Source organism: Homalodisca vitripennis, chromosome X, assembly GCF_021130785.1.
Source record: "Homalodisca vitripennis isolate AUS2020 chromosome X, UT_GWSS_2.1, whole genome shotgun sequence".
NCBI lineage: Eukaryota > Metazoa > Arthropoda > Insecta > Hemiptera > Cicadellidae > Homalodisca > Homalodisca vitripennis.
Window position 1 is genome coordinate 138254746 of NC_060215.1, and position 24065 is coordinate 138278810.

The 24065-nt window shown below is 34.5% G+C and overlaps 1 protein-coding gene across 1 annotated transcript in view; it reads right to left on the reverse strand.

Moving 5' to 3' along the window:
• Positions 1-24065, reverse strand: part of LOC124369902 (nose resistant to fluoxetine protein 6) — a 119929-nt gene that overhangs the window by 28187 nt on the left and 67677 nt on the right. Inside the window, exons 2-3 of the mRNA XM_046828064.1 lie at positions 7534-7680; positions 1509-1735 (exon numbers count right to left, since the gene is read on the reverse strand). Coding sequence (XP_046684020.1) covers positions 1509-1735; positions 7534-7680 — 374 coding nt within the window. The remainder of the gene's footprint in view (positions 1-1508; positions 1736-7533; positions 7681-24065) is intronic.

Consider the following 24065-nt stretch of genomic DNA (forward strand, 5'->3'; position numbering starts at 1 on the left):
TAATCAGTTAACTGTGCACTCAAGTACACTCTATACAATTTGCAGTAGTTGAAAGGTAATATTAATAGAAGGCAGGTTATTAAATTCTGAAATTGAGATATGATATTCTGCACCAGCTACTAGACGTTATTAAGTACATAAATCAATCAATGAAAGTTGCCCTATACTACTACATTAACAAGGTAATAATGCAATTAAATAAGAATACTATAGAGTTTAAGTATTCTCATCGTTTTCATTGGAAAATTCATAGCTTGCTCGGGTTTGTTTATCAGTTATTTCAAAAAAAAGAAACGTATTATTTATAATATTGGACATAATAGTATTGATAAATATGAACACATGCAAACAAATGTTGTATTCGTTTAGGACAAATATTAAAAATTGATGAAATTAAGGCCTAAGCTGAGTAAGCATGTGTGGGTCTCTACGTGTAGCAAAGGTTAGCTTGGCAAGTAAATATTGGTAGGATTGATCGATGCCGAAATATGATCAGTGGCACAATTTTTACTTTAATACCGAAGAAATTCTGATCCGTGGCCCAGCTTTACTTAACCCTGTTGATCTGTAGATATACGAAGTACAAAGTTACCTGAAATGTGAATGTCGAGTTTTGCTCTATTTAACATTCCTCTTAGAGCAGCGTCTGGAATATAGTGGTGTCACACACTTGACTCCTGAAATCTGGGAGAGATCCAAAAAATTTGGTGACGAAGAAGCTCAAAATGAGCTCTTTTCATGGTTTTGACATCAGTTGCACCTAGACTATCAATTATAGAGTAATCTAGGTGAAGAGGAGGTGACAGGCTCCAGGAGTCAAGTCTGTGACAGCGTCAGATTCCAGACGCAGCACTAAGAGGAAGTTGAGCAGGAGCTAAACTCAATATTTACATTGCATCTATCTTCGATGCATAACATAGCGTTACGTAATTCGATAGTATGTATGGTGCAGCCAACTGTATGGATCACAGATTAATACAGATAGGTTTTTACTAAACGTTATCACTGCATGTTTCTAAAGAGTTTTTAAAATACATTTTGTTGTTATTTCTTTGTAGTTGTTTGTTGTTCCTTTATTGATATTGATATATTTATATTGATATTTATTTATACATTTATACACAGTCATATAGTTCTAATGTCTATATTTGATAGTATTGTTAGTGAAACTAAACTAACCATCTAAAATGAACTGATACTGCCTAGATTTAAATATATTATTATAATTATCAATTTATGCCAACTTACTTCCCAACTTTATGTTAAAAAACTGCATGTATTAGTTGTCTTCAGAATGATATTAGTGAATCTTCTGCATGAAATGTATATGTTTTTCATGTATTCAACGATTTAATGAATAAAGATTTTTGAACTTGAACTGGAACTTGAAACTTGATTCCTGCCATAGCTACGTTACCTGAAGTATTTGGAATTTTGACTATATAACAAGTAAATAAATTATTATGTAATATGAGCCGCGCGGTTACCGCAGTGGCTAGAGTTCTTACATCCTCCAGGTTGCTGCGGAAGGCATAGTGTGAGTGGGCGAACCCGTGGACAGCGTTCAGAGCCTCGTTCGCGCCTGGTTTTAGCTTCACCTCTATGAAGGCCAGGCAGTATTGTCCCCGGATAGCTCCCCGAGGCTGTTGCACTCCCAGGCACTGATCAAAGTCACCCAACTGGTTAACATTGCCGTTTAACAGCCCTGACGGAAGTTTGGCGTTCGAGTCAAACACTGCAACAAAATGTCAACATCAAAATAAGAAAATTATTAGTGGTCCAAACGTGATCCATAAGGCAATAAACAAGAGCTATCCACATTTTTTAAGGTATATATTTTTTAAATTCTTTTCGCTGCTTCCAAGGTCAGGAAACCCCATTCTGTCGAGATTCTGGGCAAAAACCATGGCACACGGTTACTCACGTCTTAAGAGATGAAAAAAAGCGTTCGTTATCAACGACTTCGTCGCCGGCTCTTTTGTATCTCTTAGACGTGGACTCCAGATTCCAGGAGTCAAGTTTGTGACAGTGTAAGTTTTCAGACGCTGCACTAAGAGGAAGCTGAAATGGAGCTAAATTCAAATTCAGAATACAAATCCCTTAAGCACAGCAAACTGTTCCAGCAGTGAATTTTGAGTTTAAAACGTTTAAGTTATGAATTATTTGTTAAAAATACTTTGCTCTAAAAACCACAGACAAAATGTATCCCATAGACAAAATGTATCCCATAGAAAATCGTTTATATGTTTTGAGATTTAGAAATATGCTCAGTGAATATTTTAACAAGCTGTGTAAATTAGTTTTACAACGCGATAATCCCTATATTGCAGCCATTGTAATTTATTGATTAGGATTGCCGCTTTACATTTCTCGAATAGTCTGACGTGATTACATATTAAAGTATATTTTATTTACCATCACCTCATTTTTACGCTATTGTTTCGTTAGAGACTTTACTTAGCGAGTTATATATGCGCTTACTGTACATATGATAACGTTTCAACTGTGTTTCATCTGACTTCTTCAGGGCAAAAAACCGCACTGCTTGAAAGAGAAGATTAATCTGAAGAACGCTGAATCTTGTGACCTCCAATCCATATAAATCGAATGATGCTGGACATTATGATGGACAAAGTTGCCCCACCGATCTACTTCCTTATTACCTCCAGATTCTTGGAAGCCATTAACTGCCACGTCTGTTGGTATTTTAAACCGTTATAAATATGTATGTGGTCTCCTTGACTTTTTTGTTGCCAAAAACAATCTGTCATTGGTTAATAACTTCTCTACTGCATGTCATAAGCCGCTATGCGACTGATCGATTGAAGTTTAACAATGGATCAAATATTTTCCTTCGTTAGTTGAAGAATATATCGTTTCTCTATATACTATAATACCACACTAAAAAGTACACTTTTGATACTTCTAATAGTCTTTTTTAAATCATCTTACAGCAGCAAAGAGTTTAAGTGTGATGAACTTAAATCCCCTGATAATATTTATTTATTAACAAACAATATATTTGCAGCGCATACGCAAATCTTGAGGTAAGAAACATTAATGGGTTGAATCCGAAATGTAAGCAAAGTAATAACGGACTGTTAATACGGTAATAAAAATGTGTGAAGAATGTAAAAATGCGTGCTATTGAATAATATTGAATAAAATCAGCCATGGGTCGGTCTACTGATTATTATTTTGTTTGCGATAAAACAGTACATTAAGCATACTAAGTGTTATGGTGTTCATATAATAAGAAGTTCGACATGAAAACAACTTAATAAACATAGCTAAAATAGCAAAAATAATATATGAGATTATTCAGCAGAGCAGATAAGAATACATTTTCAAGAGACAATGATAAACGTTATAAACATAATAAAACTACTTATTGTAAATATAACAAAGATGACAGAAATCAATTGAGACAATTAAGAAAAATACGACCAAGACATTTATAATCAATGTTCAAAGAGCAATACTGTTTATAATTAAGGGAAGAGATGCACTTTTTGGGTTAAAAATCGTAATTCTTTACCACATAAAAGGATTCCTCGATTTATGCTGATTAAAAAGATATACACTTTTATATGAATATATTATCATTGTAGGTTAGACATAGCCTTTTGTACAGACTTGCGTTAGTTTTTTTAAGCTTGATCACAAACGTTTATGATTGAAAACACATGCGTACAGAATATTGACAAAATTAGAATTATTGAAGCAGAAAAGGCAGCAAAGGAACAAATCAAAGAAAGCGGAGTAAAATAAGGCTACTTGAGAGGCAAAAAGAAGCAAACTTTACATCGTGAGTAAAGTTTTACTTAAAAGCATAATTTCCAAAACCTTGATTTTTACAAGGTTACAAGTTACAATTTTCTTCTGAAACACCCATCCAAAAGGTCTGAAAATGTTTCTGTAGCTATTTGGTGGTATATACAGTACTTATATGTCCCAATATTATAATTGCAATGTGAACAATCCAAATTAACACATTAAAACAAATTTGTAATGAGAAAACTTTTAAACTAATAAATTTTATGCGTCATACGACCTACAATAGGTGTTAAAAAGTTCAAGACAATCGATCAAGTACTTTAAAAGTTATTGGTCGATATCTAACTGGTGAAGTCCCATTTAAATAGTATCTCTCAAAGAATTCTCATATAAAAGTGCATTTCCCGCTTTAACTGCGGTGCTGTTTGATAATCGGCTACAACCAGGACTGTGGCCCTCTCCAGGCAACTCCAAGAAATAACATGACGCGCGTCTAGAAACACGGTAGTGGCCCTCAGAGGTAGCTCACAAAGTAGCTCACATCTCATGGCAGATTGGTCGAGGTACAGTCGAAGGTCGACAGTCTGATATTGAAAAATCCACATTTCCCAAGTTCCTCCAGCCCGTTACAAGTATTGTGACAGTCCATGACAGTCCAGTCCGTTACAGTCCATGACACAATTGTGACTGAATATAGTAATATGGAATGTCCGCTATTAACTAATGTAACAGATGACTCATTGGTTCTCTGAAGCTGCTCAGAACAATCAATGAACCCAGTCAGTAATTTGAAAAAGAGCAGTGCATTTTGTATGACTCCATGGTCTATAGACGGCAATCCAAGGTCAGAATGTCCAAGCAAGAGACCATCTATCTCTGTAAGATACACCTTGAGCTCCCGCGGATGTAATAAATATGTCTCGGACCTTTTCGAACACGCATAAGGCCAATCTGATATGGCCACAAGGCCGTTGATTGTCCAATATGTGTCCGACAAGATCGTAAAAAAGTGCTTTGAAAATTATTACTCACCAGCAAAAAAACACAATTTCTCGCCTAATTCGGGAGGGAAATGTGTCTGGAGATATGGACTTCTTCGGGTATCCCACACATTCGTTCCTAAGGAATATCCTCAACATTTCATTGCAGTCAGTTTCTTTGTATGTGTCGTATGTGGATATGTATGTGTGGGAGTTGTGTATGTGGTTGTTGATCATTACATAGTTAATTTCCGTTGTATTTGTTATATTATATTATGTTTACTGAATATTTAATCTTGCGTTTTTTTCATTCTGTTATGGCAATTAATTATTAAATTCTGTACATGATATAGTTTTTTCTGAAGTTATGTATTAGTATTACCATGTTTATTATGGCATAGTTTATATGCATTCATATATCAGTCCCTCCATGGTTTCTATAACTTACTGTTTGCGGTATAGTTGATTTCAATTGTGTTTGTTGTATTATTTATTTATTGTCTTCTACGGTAATGATTAAATGTAAGATTCATTGTGCTTATATATTTATTTTGCATACTAGTTTCGTCTTGTTTTGCCTGTGGTTTTTATCACCATATGTAAAATAGTTTACAGTTTGAAATAAGGAAATCTAAATCTGAAACCTAATTACTGTGTAAAAATATTTAAGGGCTGTAAACAAAACAGAAAAGAAAAAAAACTGCACATCATTCTTGGTCCAACGACCATCGTATGAATTGGGGTGAAGACAACATAATACATCGCGAACACCATGTTTTAAAGGAAATTAATCGAGGCTTCATACATTAATTTGGCAGACTATCCAATCAGCAAACCATCAGTCGATATAAAACCTCTTTGGTTGCCAATTCTGAAACATGAACTAAAGAGCATACCTAAATTTTCAAAAGATTAGAGATTTGTAATAAACCAATGCCTGTCGCAGTGTGGTTTTAAACAATTTGTCTAGAATAAGACAATAGTAAGAAAGGCCCACCCCCGTTCTATCCTTTCGTCCCCATCTCGTTTTTGCCGTGACGACTGCCATTTACTATTGGCCTCTGGTGGTGGTTGTCCTAAGTGGTCAAGTGCTTGTTTTAGAGTTAGTGGAGTTGACACACAACATGGTGGTTGTGATTCCTGACTTGGGCGTGTCACAACGCTCTAGTATGATGTTTACCTAGATTTTAGTTATGTGTTAGGTAAGTTATTCACCTGAGGAAGAGATCAGATTGCAGATCTCGAAACGTAGTGTTACTGGTTTTATTTCGCTTGCAGGTGACAAATGTCCGAAAAAACCGGACTAAATCTTTTACTCGCTCGGAACTGTCACAGTAGCTACACCCGCTCCTGCTGCTGTCTTGTGGCCTATATTGCTACAGTCTACTGCCAGAAACCGGACCTGAGCTCCTAGAGGGTTTTCTTTTTTTTTGTTCTCTTAGGACAAGAAGCTTATAAATTGCACCTAGTCCTATAAGAACCTTTGCGCTGCTTCCGGAGTGATAGGATATTCAGGATGGGTAAGGTTAGGGAGAAGGGGCCGCCTCCTATCGATATCCATGAGGAAGAATTAGGGCACTACATCTCAAAGTCATCCCGGAAGAAGGGGAGGCCAGCTCTGAACCAGCCTCTCCAGTCAAAGTAGGCAGGGGGTGGCACACCCTTGTTGAGGTTAACAAGAGCCTCTGAGGCAAGGGAACAAACCCCACCAACTCCAACAGTCATCTTCCACAGTAGACTAGACCTATCGAATTGCCCATGAACCCCAGAATCTCAACATTTGCGGTTAGTGATGTGCCGCTACTGGACATCCATAAGGTTGCCCAGATTGAAGTGGCACATCGGTTTTTGCTGTGCCCAGTGGTGGGTTCAACTGGTAGGTATAAACCAGCCAGAAGTGATCCCTGCTGGGTTAGTCCTAGAGGGTTTGGATAAGGTCTTAGTTGGCACAGGAAGTGCAATAAATTAATATGGTGAAACAAATGGATAATTCAACTAGAAAATGTCTCGCAATGAAAATTACTATTTTTAATAGTTGTAGTGTATGCATTTGTATTGATGAAATAAAAACTCAGTTTAGCTGAGTGTATGACTTTTAAAGAATACCCTTGACGTGTTTATAAAAAAAGACTAAATTAATATAGTGCCCCATCGAACAATACGGTAGAACTTCGTTTCACCAAGCAATGTTTAAATAATAAACATATTTTTATGTGAACATATTATGAACATTCTATATTATTAGAATATCACGAGCCATATTCACTACATTCATTGATAAAATGTTAACATGTGTACAACATGACACTATTGCAATTTCCGAAATATTACATTTTAAAAACATACACTAACCTTATACCTCACCCATAACCTAAAAGATGAGGAACACTGTATTACCCTTTGTTCATTACGTCTGTCAAAATTAGTGAAGTTTATTTAAAATGAAGTAAAGCCGATCAAAGACAACAGCTGTAAATTTAACATTTTGCAAAACCGAAAGGTATTGTTGCGATGGAGTATTCGTACAGACCATACTTGAAACTTCATGAGACATAAGTTTCTCATAACTAACAACTAACAACTAACTAACAACATAATATGAAATGATGTCCAGTATGTAAACAATAATAGAAACAACTTTTTAGGTTTGACAATCAAAAACTTTCCCATATATTAAACGCTATTATGATGAAGCTTGAAACTTGTAAAAAATGTTAAAATACTTAAATATCCAATAAAGGTGACGTATAAAACAAATGTCATTAGTTAAACTTACTTTTCAGGGCCCACATTTCAAACTCCTCAAGGTCTTCTAGATATATCCGGCTGTGCTCTCTGCACAGGCTATTGTTGCTGTCCACCGGGGCGAATGGGGGGTGCATGGAGAAGAGAGATTTGATCAGCTTCTTCGGTAGTCCACTGCCTGAAACATCCCATCCGCAACAGTGAATACACAGATTTAGTAAAACACATAGGATTCAAATAAATAAAAATGCCTTTATTTCTTAAGCGTTTCTCAGTACATAACTGTTTTTCAGAATAACTTGTGTCAAATGGTATTTGCCTAGTAATTACTTAACAACTAAATAACAATAACATATATTACAGCACATATATTATAACAAAGATTACAAAAACAGTTAATGCGCCGTGACCTAAACATCTTAAGGCAAGTAAAATACAGAAATAAAAATTATAAAAATAAAATATATACAAGTTCTAAAACCTAGAAACTAATATAAAAATCACTACTTAATATACAAATCTCTTAGTAACATCTTAGTTGCTGCTGTTGTGTAATTTTTTAATTTTCTTTTTGGACATGCTAACAGCATAAGACTTTATGGTCACATACTATTACATTAAGTAAATGATACGGAATCTATTTAAATTGGAACACTTTAACAATGGCGGATATAATAATATGTTAAGTAATTTAGTGAAAAAAAGAGTCGATGACACTTTAAAACATAATGTGTCAATGTGTTAAAACATATGAGATCCCAAAAACCACATTAATACACCCTTTTGGCAGGTCGAGAGTCTTTTTAGGTTAAAAATTCATTTTTAAGGAAATTAAATTTTCAACATTATTGTTAGTTCTATTAATCCTAAATTAACTTTTGAATAAATTTTTTCAAAAGAATTCATTTATAAAATGGTTCTTATACATGGTATATTAGTGTACAATATTAAAACACATGCTAAATCAACTCGTTCGTATTCTATTATAATAAGTACGAGAAATTTATCACTAAACCTTAGTCTAGCAAAAGTGTTTTCAGTTCGCTTCTGCAGTAACGTTCGGAGCAGACATATTTCGCTTTAAGCGATTTTCTTGATTACATCACGGGTTTTCAATCAGTTCTGTAATAGTGCAATACAGCTGCTAATCTTGGTATTGGCAATAAGTAATTTAAAAGGTAACAGGATTACAGACATCTATCGATAACTGTTACTGAAACATCACGGTTTGAAAACACAAGTTCTTTCCTCTTTCCTCAGCATTTGGACAAAAGAAGGTCCTCTACTTGAAAATTGGCACAATTTTCTGGCATGAAGTAACAATTAGAACAATCGACTTTTGGACTTCAAACTGTAGTTTACTAATACAATAAAACGTATCAAAGTACAATTTGGTAATGACATTCAAATATTAGTTAAAACTCAACCAAAGTCAAACTACTTCTGTATCGCAGAAGTTCCCCGATGGGCAGAAGTAGTTACGACCTTGATACATGTAACAATGTAAACGATTTAAAACTCAATCAAGAGAATAGCCAGTTCTTTTTCATACAATACAATTAAAACCTAAAGTTGGTGCTTTTGCTTTCGCTAAAATGACCATCCTTGTTTTTAAGCGAATTAAAAACGCCCTTAAGTTTTTTTAAAACCATATACGATTTGATTTTACCATTCAGTCGGGTTGATAGGACTCATTGTAAGACTCATTATTTATTTATCCAGACAACTATTTTGTACCAGGCCCTCCAAAATGGACAGTTCCAATAAAAACGTATGGGCATATGAATGAATGAATTGATTTTATTTCCCAAATATATGTACAATATTACAATACAATCTGTACAATTAACTTCTAAATTTTTACGAACGAAGTTTGAAATGTGAACAAAGAATAAGAAATAATCATCATAGAATAAACATCATAAAATAAACATCATAAAATAACATCATGTATAAAAAACATTGTCCTCGGGAAATGAGCCTGCATGGGCTATGATGCCTGTGCGCAGTCTCGAGTTGTTCACGCCTGAAGAAATAACAGACTGGATATAATAAAAAAAAAATGAATATAAATATAGTACAAAATAATACACCATTACACACCACACAAATACATACACACACACATACATAAATACATATATATGCATGCACATACACATGCGAATATGCAATGAATGTATTAAAAGGAAAAAACCGCGTAATTTTGATTTGTACCTGTTTTAAAGCATTGAATATTATTAATTTTAAAACATATAACTCCATAATCCTCAGAAAATGTTCAAAAAAATTATGGTTAAACATCAGACGTTGGGTTGATACTAGCTGAGGTCTTTGGAGGTATAGTGATGGGCAGCCTTGAGTCATTGTAAAGCAAGCTGAAAGAAAGCGAGTGTCTGGTAATAGAGCGGATATATGTTTTTATTTAAATTAATTATTAATGATTATTTTAAGCTAAGATTTATCATATTTTTATTACATTTTATTTAATATAATTGGAATTATGTTTAAGTTATTTAATATAAATATGTTAGTTCATTTCTGAGGTGAAGTGGCACTGAAGACTTCATTGTCCTAACTTCTTCTAACTGTTAATGAAGTTATTTTTATTTTTGTTTCACGTAAATTGAAGCGGCACAGCATTCTGTAAAATAAAATAAAGAACATAAAACCTTTTTGTTTTTTAACTGTAGCTGCCACTAAGTATAATAAGGCTTAATTATTAGACCATTTTGTAACAATAGAGTAAAGATTGACGATAGATAAAAAATTCCTGTAAACGAGCATAGTGTTTAGTAGTCCACAGAAATTTTAATTATCAACATCTTATTTTACAACAGTTGGTTTGCCAATGTTTTATTCGGAATTTTAGTAAATACTTGAATATACTATGGGGGTAAAGTGAGAGCATGAATAAATAGGATAAAGTAAAGATAAAGTCCCTATAACACTTTTTTTGAGACTGTCATTGTTATATGTCCGTAAAATTTAGAATTAGCATTTTGGAACCCAAACAGTATAAAAATGCGCAAAATTGGTTAAAAAAATGATTTTAACATAATTAATTAGGGTTTAAATCAAATACAGTATTGAAAACATTATGATAGCATGTGAATATTAATTGACTAAACAATCATAAATAGATTAAAAACAATCTAAAGCAATATAAATTGAAACCAATTTTCAGGATTAGGCAGTAATATCGGAAAAGTTTCAAAAGCATCTGAAAATTAGATTCAAATAAGTTGCTGATCGATTAGAACCGATTTAAAACTTATTTTAACCATTGTACATATATGAATTGAGGTGACATAAATTTGATAATATCTTATAAACAGATTCTGTAATAGTTTAAATATATAATCATGTATTAAATTTAATAACAATGAACAATGTAAATTAAGATGTAAAACTGCGTTAAAACTGGCATTATTAATATAAAAACCATTTTAAATGTGTTGTAATCGTTTTGTATTTACATTTATTGTAATACATTTGGGAATAAATATAATTATATTTATACACTTTTGAGTCGCGATATGCTTTTTCAAGACGAATAACCGTACTAAGCTTAATTTGACCGTTTCGAGTAAATAAATCTAAGAGTAATTTAAACGCCAACGCTGAAAGTTATTGTTTGGTTATATTTAAACGTCTCTTCAACTTTGGCAGAAGATTTAAAAACTTGTATTTTTTGTACAGTTATCAAGCTTTTCTTGTTCAGGTGGCAAATTGGAGAAATCTAAAAATATCGTCTACGCTCCAGAGGTTCAGCAGAAACTCTTAAAAATGTGACTGTTTGGTACGATAATTTACGTCAGCTCTTAACAATGTGTTTTTGTTTCTGGTTGTTTGGCACTGACGTCATACCCCCTTCATCCGCCAGGGGTTTCCTCTTATTCGACCACTTAATGTCTTAAAACCCGTAATTATTTGGAACCACGTCAGGTATGGAATGGAAACCGCACTTCTCACAACTAGACGCATGTGACCAACTGACTGATCAATTTGATTTCTTGGGGATAACTCAAAATAATATATTCAACTAAGAATATTGAAATATTACGCGTAAACTATTGAGTGCGCTAAAGATACGTCAAATTACATCGTATAATTCAACCTAAGTTTGAATAACTTAGGTGTGTAAAGTCTGACCGAAATACATATGGTCAATAACAAAAAGCCAAGACAGTTAAATAAAAATTAATACAGCCAGTAAACAAAATGTTGTACAGTTTTCTGGTACGATCTTATAGTTCAAATAATAATTTCTCAATTTTGTATTAGCTGGAGGTTCAGTTAAGTTTTATTTCAATGTTCATTGTACATTTTCAGCATTAGTTCTGAGCATTTTCTCTACGTTCAGAGTAACAGAAGGCGTTAAATTGGTTCTTATAGGAAATAAGATTTAGTAATGTTAAACTTCTCCTAAGCATTTGGCTCTTGATTATTCAATTCTGATGGATAAGATGCAATCCTTTGGATTTATTGGAAATGCAATTAAATGGGTGAGATTATATCTAAAGGATAGAATACAGATCACAAGTTTAGGCAGCGAGACATCTACCCCTCTGATCAAAACGCGGAGTAACCCTCAGGGTAGTAGTCTTGAGCCTTTGCTGTTCAACCTGTACACTTCTGATGTCCCCAGTGGTGTTCAAAGTTGACAGCTCATTCATATGCTGATGGTTGTCAACTGCACCTGGCTTATAACCTAGTTCAGCTGAAGAGTCCGTTGCCAAGATTAATTGTTGCCTTTATAAGCATTTGTACATGGTCAGACAACAATGGTCTGCGGTTGAACATAGACAAATGTTCTGTCATTTATCTAGCTCCACACGATGTAGTGCAGGTCCTCAGAGACAGAGATGTGATGGTCAGAATCGATGGCGAGGGCTTGGCTGTGTGCAACAAGATGAAGAATCTCTGCGTCGTGCTTTATAGCGACCTCACATTCTCTAATCATGTCACTGATGCTTTCCAACGTGCATTATTAGGCAGGCAGATTAAGAGACCTGGATGGATTTAGAAATTTACTCCTGGAATCCACAAAGCTCATGTAGGCTTTAATTTTCTCTGTGTTTTGCTATTGCTATATCCTGCTTTTGTTGAAACAGAATCTTGAGGGAAGACTTTCAAAAATGCAAAACTCAACCATCCGTTTTGTATTCTGTCTGAAACTGTTTAATCATGAGCCCTCTCATCGAGATGCGGCCAATGTTTGTGTATGGATCACGTATGTAGAGTGATTACAGTCTGCATGATCCACAAGGCCCTAACATTCGGAGAACCCCTTTATCATTGTGAGAAAATTGTGCAAAAACAAGAAGTCTCGCAGCCGCCAGGCCAGCCAGTCCCCAGAGTGACGGTAGGAGAAGCTTTTCCTACTTTGGTCCCTAAATGTGCAAACGACCTACCAGGTAGCCTAAGAGTCACCAATCGTTGTCTAGTTTTAGATCTAAAGTTAAGGATTTTAAAGATATCTAGTTGTAAGTGAATTGTAATTTTAAGTTTTTCTGTTTGTGTAACAATTAGATTTAGATTATTTACTGAATTAGTCAACCATCGACTAAGTTCCTAGAATTAAGACTGACTTGAGTTGCTCCGAAAAACAGTGTATACTGAGGAACGATTTAAATAGAGTGGCATTAATTTTTATTTTACTTATAAATTTATATTTGGTTATGTTAGGTGGTAAAGTATGTTAAGATTTAAAGTTTACTAGTTTTACCACTTACATAGTTTTACTACCTCGTTTTTGGCTACCGAATTCTGCAAAGTGTTTTATTTTAAATGCACGACTTATTTATTATTAATATTCATGATTTTTTATAATTCACTTAAATTTACTCAAAAATTAAATGTAAGTTGTATATAAAAGTATCGGTTAGATGTAAGTGGTATTGGTATTTCATGAAATATACTAGGTAGTCTCTATATTTTTTAGCTTTGCATATATTTTAACATCAAATTTCTCAAAAAAAAAAAAAAAAAAAAAATAAAAATAATAATAAATAAATAAATAAATAAAAACATTTAAAGTTTATTAACACAATTCTGAATCTTGTAGACGTTTATGTTTTTGTATATACGAATTATTTGTACCGAATTATATTGTACGAATTATTAATAATTGCATTATGCAGTGTAGTAAATTTATAAAAGAAATAATTCTACTGTCATAAAAGCTCATGCAGTATTGCGGACATAATTTATTATTTTTACAACATTGTAGTCATTGATGTTTTTCCCTCAGATAGAACATGTGGGTATCACGATTCTATGAACTTGACCAGCTGGAATCCTTGACATCCTTACGAGTGCGGTGAATCAGCCGTGATGTCTCGAAAGAAAGGTACTCTTTGATAATCTAATCCCAACCTGTTGAGACATAATTTATTATTTTTACAACATTGTAGTCATTGATGTTTTTCCCTCAGATAGAACATGTGGGTATCACGATTCTATGAACTTGACCAGCTGGAATCCTTGACATCCTTACGAGTGCGGTGAATCAGCCGTGATGTCTCGAAAGAAAGGTACTCTTTGATAATCTAATCCCAACCTGTTGAGACATAATTTATTATTTTTACAACATTGTAGTCATTGATGTTTTTCCCTCAGATAGAACATGTGGGTATCACGATTCTATGAACTTGACCAGCTGGAATCCTTGACATCCTTACGAGTGCGGTGAATCAGCCGTGATGTCTCGAAAGAAAGGTACTCTTTGATAATCTAATCCCAACCTGTTGAGACATAATTTATTATTTTTACAACATTGTAGTCATTGATGTTTTTCCCTCAGATAGAACATGTGGGTATCACGATTCTATGAACTTGACCAGCTGGAATCCTTGACATCCTTACGAGTGCGGTGAATCAGCCGTGATGTCTCGAAAGAAAGGTACTCTTTGATAATCTAATCCCAACCTGTTGAGACATAATTTATTATTTTTACAACATTGTAGTCATTGATGTTTTTCCCTCAGATAGAACATGTGGGTATCACGATTCTATGAACTTGACCAGCTGGAATCCTTGACATCCTTACGAGTGCGGTGAATCAGCCGTGGTGTCTCGAAAGAAAGGTACTCTTTGATAACCTAATCCCAACCTGTTGAGACATAATTTATTATTTTTACAACATTGTAGTCATTGATGTTTTTCCCTCAGATAGAACATGTGGGTATCACGATTCTATGAACTTGACCAGCTGGAATCCTTGACATCCTTACGAGTGCGGTGAATCAGCCGTGATGTCTCGAAAGAAAGGTACTCTTTGATAATCTAATCCCAACCTGTTGAGACATAATTTATTATTTTTACAACATTGTAGTCATTGATGTTTTTCCCTCAGATAGAACATGTGGGTATCACGATTCTATGAACTTGACCAGCTGGAATCCTTGACATCCTTACGAGTGCGGTGAATCAGCCGTGGTGTCTCGAAAGAAAGGTACTCTTTGATAACCTAATCCCAACCTGTTGAGACATAATTTATTATTTTTACAACATTGTAGTCATTGATGTTTTTCCCTCAGATAGAACATGTGGGTATCACGATTCTATGAACTTGACCAGCTGGAATCCTTGACATCCTTACGAGTGCGGTGAATCAGCCGTGATGTCTCGAAAGAAAGGTACTCTTTGATAATCTAATCCCAACCTGTTGAGCACTGGACCATCAAGAAGATCTTGCTTAATCGTGATGGCAATGCCCTTGAACTAGACTAAACAAATCCGAGGGATTTCAGAGCAAGGTTGCTGGGAAGGCCCAGCTCCTGATCTTCTTCACCTCGCGTGTTTCATCACCATTTCACCATCCACGACCTGTCAGTGTCCGGCCCCTCTGGAGTGCTGTCGGTCCCGAGGCGGTTGTCTTCGGGCGGAGGGAATCCCGTGCCTAGTCGAGGTCGTTACTCTCTGGCCCTGACTGGATTTTTATCCTGGTTCATTACCATTTTCGAGGAACGGTTCATGATTTACCAACCAACCACCAATTAGACTCAGATTAAAGACATACGGGTCCTCGCAATCGCCCTGGGAGTCCTGCAAATCTTCCGACACTCAATTTCCGAGATGCGTCACTACCTAACGGCCTCTGTGATTCACGGATCTCCTCAGCGTCTTACTTACCTACAATACTACTTACACCAACTTCCGTGTCACCAAGTATATCGCTTATTTCATGCAGTTTTATTTGTCCAGATATAAACCATGTATGTAGACAAGCAATTAGGCTACATACTCGGACACCTGGTATGAGTCCTCCACTTGTATTATTTATTTAAGGACAGATTTGTTCATATCTAGAAGTTATTATATCAAGTCATTTAATTGATTCCAGAGAAAAGACATATAATTTTACGTAATTAAAAAAATTCTGATATCTTTACAAAACGAATCTTCGTAGCGAGGAACAAAGTAAATTTGCTTTACTACCCGGTAATTTTCATAACCACGCAAGTTTTATAGTCTATAGAATATCATGTAATTAGATTATATATTTCATAATATAGTTATATCAGTTTACTATTACTTTTATTGCATTTATAGGGTATCAAAACATTTATAACTCTCACACTCTGTTCAGTAAATTATAAAAATATTATTACTGTCGATGCAGTATAGAAAGTATCGATATTAAAATCAAACATATAGCTCAGAAAGAAACATGCGCAAAGACATATTTCCTTTGCGCATTGAAATTGTTTAAATTTTACTAAACTCCATGCCTCTTATTCTTCAAAACAACCAAAATTGCAGTGCGTTTCTTCGTAGCTTTAATTCTAATTAAAATAGAAAGAGTAGTTCTTGTCCTTGGTGTGTTTTGGGCCACGCCGCGGAAGTACTTCCGAGTCCTGTAGAGCTAATGGACGGAAGTATTCTTTTATCTTCTAATCCCCGATTCGGGACACCCGCATGGCCTAGGCTTATTAAACTTGTTAAATCCAAAGATTACAAGAATTAGTCACATATTAATACAAAATCACATTAAGTTTGTATAGAAAAGATTGAACTAGTTGAAAATCTTATTGGTATAACATAAACTGGCCTCTAACGGAGAACCTTGATATAATGTGTCATGGCTGAAGTCCGGTTAAGTTGATTATTCAGAAATACAAAAGTACTACCCATTGCACCATAGGAACCCCCGAAGGTTGGAACCACTAATTGCGGAATGTTCCTAGATTTCCTCACCGAAATTGTTTAGATATTAAATTGTTTTATTTCGTGCGCTATCATCATTCAAGGAATTGTACATTATATCAAGTTATTCATGGAACCAACCCTAACAGGGTGACGCATCGTAAAAGATGTTGGTAAACAATTTTACATTCTAGGAAACAAAGACCAATCATTTACAAATGGAGTACTTTAAATATCACCAAGAAGTATCAAAACATGATTTACAATTGAAAAATTTAAAGATTCTTTATAGCAATAAAGGACAAACAATGCATTTTCAGATGTCCAAACAAGACCAAGCTTGATAAAAATACATGAAGTTGATGAATCATGAACACAATATGGAACGTAATTACAAATACTAAGCAAATAAAATTGGTCTTTACAAGAAATGTGTTATATTAAGACGAAACACTTCAAATTTCGTCTACATCTTAATCTTAATATTTCGAATGTGTTTAGCAATGTATTGCTATTTTTTGTCGTGTTGTTAAAATGCGACTACAAACATTATGTTCTGTAGGAAGGAATATTTCATTTGTGTGATTAAGGAATCCACTAAAGAAGGAATACATAATATGTTTTAAGAAAGTGAACAATTATAAAATGTAGATGGATATAGTACAAGAAGTAATATCTGAAGCGTATGAAATGATAGTGCTTAAATTAATTCATATTTAAAAAATATTGATTTGGATTGTTCACCTTTTCTCCATTTATTGTAGGTTCAAAAGTCCCAAATACAATTTTGAATTTAAATTACACAGGCATATAACTTCGACAAAACAAGAATTTAACAAAACAAAAAAGCAAAGCAGGATACAATTAGGTCTGATAGGAAATACTTATTTGTTTTATTAATAAATCAATAACGTTTTAGTTTATGTACATTGTAGGAGAAAGTTTTATTTTTTAACATTTCCAAAGTTTTTGAGGATGAAATCCTAAAATTCTAATAAAAGTAAAATCAGTAAATACTGACTGTTAAAAATTTGAACTCACGACCTTGATGTAACTTTGCTAAAACTATGATCAGCTCTTGGGAAGTGATAGTTTAACTGTTCTTAAACGAAAGTGAGAAAGTGGGATACCTGGATTTTAAATCCAAATACACAATTTCTTATAGATTTTAACGTGCAAAAAGGAATTTTTCTTCCTCCTCTCTATAAGGTTCTACAGTTTATATTTACCATCGATAAATTCTTGCTTCTTCCTGCTCTCTTTTTCCTATCACTAATATATAACGCTTGTTTAATCATTCTTCGCCTGAATCTTGTTGCCAGACCGATTTAAGTACTGTTGTATTTTACTCATAATTAACGTATCACACAGCTGCTTATTTAGCAAGTCGCTCCCAAATTGACCTGACCGCCAGGTTCGGTTTACTTGTGTAGGCAACTACACTGAAACGCAAGAAACTGAAGATGGGCAGAAGTTCCGGAGTATTGTCAAGGTGACATCATCGGGAAGTCGGTGTAAAGGTGAGGTTCTAGGTCCACCGGGGGCGAGGCCTTGAATGGCGACGACACCCATCCTAAACGAGGACCACGGCTTGCTGCTCTCCTTGGATTTCTGTGGTAGCTGCGAACTTTGCAGACAAGGTCGGGTCGACCAGGCGTTAGTCATTCTAACGGGTGAACATGGTATAATCTGAAAACAATGGTGATGTTTTTTGACCTTGACGGAGACCTCTTGACGACGATTGACTTGCATACCCTACGCAAAATTAGCAATTCGCCAAGGATATTTCACCGAAGATCATAGTGATCCCATGACATATCTTGGAAGAACGTGGTGTACTGTAACCACAGCGCTATGGTTTAAGGGGTCCGTTCCTAGAAGAGAGCTCATGGCCTAAATTTTTGAGACAATTTAAGTGCAGCATTAAACGAATTGCGAAAAATGGCAATATTGTGTTTATTAATTTAAAACAAACACTCCAATAATATACTTTTTTACTGTATATATATATATATATATATATATATATATATATATATAAAATAAAGTCGATATTTAGTTAGATGAAATAAAGTAATGGTGAATTTTGAAAAGGCCCAGGTGCATTGTTTACTAGATTATTTTGGTTCTTCGTCATAAAAACTGTTATAAAAAATAATATATATATATATATATATATATATATATATATATATATATATATATATACATACACACACATACTGTGTATGTGTGTTCATAGACATACTGTCCTGACAAAGAATATTATCTCCGTGTATAGAATATAGGATTGCATCTTTATATAGAATTTAACAGCAGAGGAAATACATTTAAACTCAAAATGTACTTTCCTTTTTCTCATTACTACAGTAAGCCAATTTGAAATGGAACTTATTTAATAAATTTATTTTTGAAACAGTACTGTGCTTCATAGTGGGTAGATAAGTAATCATAGACATTTTTTGTAATTGAAGAGAACGGCATTCTGGTTTTCTTAAGGTGAAAACTTACACTTATGAAACCCAGTAAAATACATGAACCTAGTACTTAGTCTGCAACACTAGCGCTTTCGTACTTTTGCAAGAGCCACCCCCACAGTACTTGTGGCTAACCGCTGTGTCGCCACAAACTGGGAATGACTGTCGATGGAAGTGATGGCGTGGGGGAGTCACTTCCATAACTGAACCTTCTAGTTGAAAATATTTACCAACACTGCAATCCTATTTTGAGTCATACGAGATAATACACTCAGAATTTGTACTCTCATGGGATACAAATAAAATTAAAAAATAAAATAAATGTACGAAATCCAAATAAAATATTAAATTTATAGTTTTTGTATTACCTTGTTATCTTAATATTAAAATATATGAGTGTTTGTAGTAGTTTACTTGTTCCCATCTAAAATTTGAGAGCATAACGTATTTGTCACAAAATACTCCTGTCATGACATTGATAACAGAGTTTAGGTAAGTTGGAGCAATCGGTTTTTGGTTTAATTAATTTTTCACATTTTAAAGTACACAGCTCTTTAAAATAACTTCACTGAAGCAGAAACAGATACAAAGATATTTTTTGACCACTTTTATGAGGAAGTAGGCTATAAGCATTTAAAGTAGGTATTTTTGGAGAATTTGTTAATTAGTACTGGATAAAAATTATGTATATTAATTATGCTTTCAGAGAATGACATTTTTAATAAATAACGACTAAATAAAGTGAAAATTATAGAATGAGATAATTAATTAATCAATTTAAGAAAACTATATTATTTTTAATGAAAATGTTCATTGATGTAATAAAAAAAAGTAAAAAGCATGTTGTTCCCTCAAGTCATCTTTAGTATGCATACGGTAAAAAATTTGTATTTCAATACATTCAGCTGTGTTACCGTTGACTTTATTTCAAGATTATTAATTTGTTATTGCTGACGGCACAGCCAATATTTACATGAGATAAATAATATTAATAATTTGTATTATTTGATAAGGAATATAACAGTACCAGCGTATAACAGTTATAAATAACAAATAGTAGCATGACATAGCTATAACATGACAGAAAATAACTACTCGATAACAGTGATATTATAACAAGTTGTTATAACTTTGTTCAACAATAAATGTAAATAATAATATAACAACGTAGTAGAAAACGATTCTCCAAGATTCAAAATTCAAAATGAAATTGAAAAAAACCTTTTTGCCTACTTTTCTATCTTCAGGATTGGTATCTTAACGTAGTGTGACTAAAACATTAAAAAAATTAAATCATTAAACATTAAACCAACCGTACTTACCTTCATTACGGATTGTTGACCAGCCATTTAGACAGAATCAATTTAATGTGTAGCTGTAAACTTTGATTGTTAAAGTTGAATACAGAAAGGTGATGAATAAAATCTGTTATGTTACTTATAGCATATTTACTACTCTGTAATTAATATGTACGGTGACTCGTTTGATGCGAGAGACAAGGGCATGTGTAGCACAAAGGTTATACTCGACTATTATGTCATTACTTTTTATCGACTGTAATATGCTACTGGTGAAGTTACACTATTTTGGATTTGGCGGGAACGTGGTGAGCTGGATTTATTCTTATCTTGCAACAAATGACAAGTGACAGGAATGAATACATGTACGTCAAGACCTCCCAAGAAAGTAGGAGGTGTCCCTCAAGGCTGCTGCCTAGGTCAGATCTTCTTCACACTGTTCACAATTATTGATTTGTCTGTCTGCATCAATTATTGCACGGTACACGCGTATGCAGATGATTTGCAAACCGTATTTCTCCTGCAAACCTTATAGTAAGTATCCTCATTTTGTAAATCTATGCCGATCTTAATAACATACATAAATGGCCGCGTACTACTCTCAGGGAGTGTCCAGGTCAATTGATGCTCGGAGGTGAGAGGCTAATCGTGTCTCACACTCTGAAGATGCTGGAAAGCAATCTTAGATTTCATGATCATGTGATTCATGCTTGCCACCGAGCTCTGGGTAGGTTGAGAGGACTATATTGGTACAAAAATTTGTTTCCTAAGGCGGCTAAGTAAAATCTAATATTCTGTCAGTGATTACTATTGTTTTCCGTAATATGGCAACTGCATTCTTAAAGAAGGCGATGAGCAAATACGTACAAAATAATCTAAACTTTACACTTTACATTTGTAAACTACGCGCTTTATTTAAAATTGCAAGACGCGACCAAGTATTCGTTTATCGTAAAGTAGCCAAACTTATACCTATGGATGCTATGTGTAGGGCACTGACAGTTAGCTGATCCAACTTAGATGAATTTATAGGGATCCAATGAAATAGTTTTCGCATAGCTATATCGTGGTACACATTTTTCGAAAATAAAATCTTACCGGTTTAAATTTGCCACTATTTGAGTTCCCAATATGTTAAATTCCTGGTCACAGACACCACATACATACACTTTTCACGGTCGCACAAGTTTCAACCTAATGCAAATTGTAGAAATAGAGATGAACTAAAATGGTACTCAGTGGGTTTAAAGTTACAACTTGACTTGGAAGTGGTCTGTAAGAGATGTGGATGGTGAATTAGGATTTAAGGTTCAACCTTTCCACATCATCACCATCAGGCTACAAGTAGCCCCGAATTGCTAATTATTGGGATGTCCTCCAAAGTTACTTGTAGTCAAAAAGTTGGAAAAAAACACACTAGAGGCAGAGCCTAGATTCCTTGTATAACGATGTGATTATGGAAATCTGAAAAGAAATGTAAATGGCGCGTAACATCAAGGTTCCGAACCCTGTATCGGCGGCATCACCGCCAGAACAGGAGGCGTGCAAAACGTATGGACATGCGCATTGTCATCTATCACAACATAACTCGTCTTTGGTCTGAACTGAATTTAATTTATGTGTAAGTATTTGTTTACCTAACCTTATTGGAAAAGGAGTAAATTAATTGTAGGTTTCTACAGAGAATTTACCTATTTGTATAAATGTAAAACCTAGCCTTGTTCACTTAAATGAGAAATACTTATATATCTGTTGCTTGTTTCATTGTTTATTCGCTTGTTACTTCCTACCCTTGGTTCATTCATCTGATATTCGCTATCCATACTTTAGTGAGTGTTAATTAATTTTCAGCCTCATTGAATGAATGCTTGTTCACTGTTAGTTATGGATAATATATTTATCTATATCAGTGTGCATAAATGGAACTGCAAGAGAAACGGTGATACCTTGTGTAATAAATAAGTATTCAAAGAACAAATACGTATATTTGCTTCGGGTAAGAACACATTTTAAGGTTAACTGTTTAGTTTCCAATATAATGAAGAGATGATTGCTTTTCTTCCAGAGAATTGAACTATTTTTCACCCATTTGAGCTCAAAATATAATTGTATACCTATTTGAATGGCAACGCATTTGAACAATATACAAATATTTAAAAATATGTAAAATATCTATGCAAACAAAACATTTTACTCTTTTTCCAGTACGGTGTGGGTCTACCCAGATATAGACCAATACAGTTACGTTATAAATATACGTAACTCCACTCCACTCCACTACGTAACCACACTCCACTCTAGTGTCATAGAAGTTTTTGGAATCTAGAAGTGATCCAAATTATTGCAAAAGAATTGCCTTTTGAAAAGTAACAATATTGTATGCTAATTTCGATAGTATCCCCAATAGATGCAAGTATATCATAATAATAAAACGATTGTCAAGATGAGAAGGCGTTATCAGTCACCAATGAAAGGCTGTGTTCGAATGAATATATCCTTGCAAATCCGAGAAAGCACCGGCTTACTTATATGTCAAGATGAGAAGGCGTTATCAGTCACCAATGAAAGGCTGTGTTCGAATGAATATATCCTTGCAAATCCGAGAAAGCACCGGCTTACTTATATGTCAAGATGAGAAGGCGTTATCAGTCACCAATGAAAGGCTGTGTTCGAATGAATATATCCTTGCAAATCCGAGAAAGCACCGGCTTACTTATATGTCAAGATGAGAAGGCGTTATCAGTCACCAATGAAAGGCTGTGTTCGAATGAATATATCCTTGCAAATCCGAGAAAGCACCGGCTTACTTATATGTCAAGATGAGAAGGCGTTATCAGTCACCAATGAAAGGCTGTGTTCGAATGAATATATCCTTGCAAATCCGAGAAAGCACCGGCTTACTTATATGTCAAGATGAGAAGGCGTTATCAGTCACCAATGAAAGGCTGTGTTCGAATGAATATATCCTTGCAAATCCGAGAGAAAGCACCGGCTTACTTATATGTCAAGATGAGAAGGCGTTATCAGTCACCAATGAAAGGCTGTGTTCGAATGAATATTTCCTTTCAAATCCGAGAAAGCACCGGCTTACTTATATGTCAAGATGAGAAAGCGTTATCAGTCACCAATGAAAGGCTGTGTTCGAATGAATATATCCTTGCAAATCCGAGAAAGCACCGGCTTACTTATATGTCAAGATGAGAAGGCGTTATCAGTCACCAATGAAAGGCTGTGTTCGAATGAATATTTCCTTGCAAATCCGAGAAAGCACCGGCTTACTTATATGTCAAGATGAGAAGGCGTTATCAGTCACCAATGAAAGGCTGTGTTCGAATGAATATTTCCTTGCAAATCCGAGAAAACACCGGCTTACTTATATGTCAAGATGAGAAGGCGTTATCAGTCACCAATGAAAGGCTGTGTTCGAATGAATATATCCTTGCAAATCCGAGAAAGCACCGGCTTACTTATATGTCAAGATGAGAAGGCGTTATCAGTCACCAATGAAAGGCTGTGTTCGAATGAATATATCCTTGCAAATCCGAGAAAGCACCGGCTTACTTATATGTCAAGATGAGAAGGCGTTATCAGTCACCAATGAAAGGCTGTGTTCGAATGAATATATCCTTGCAAAT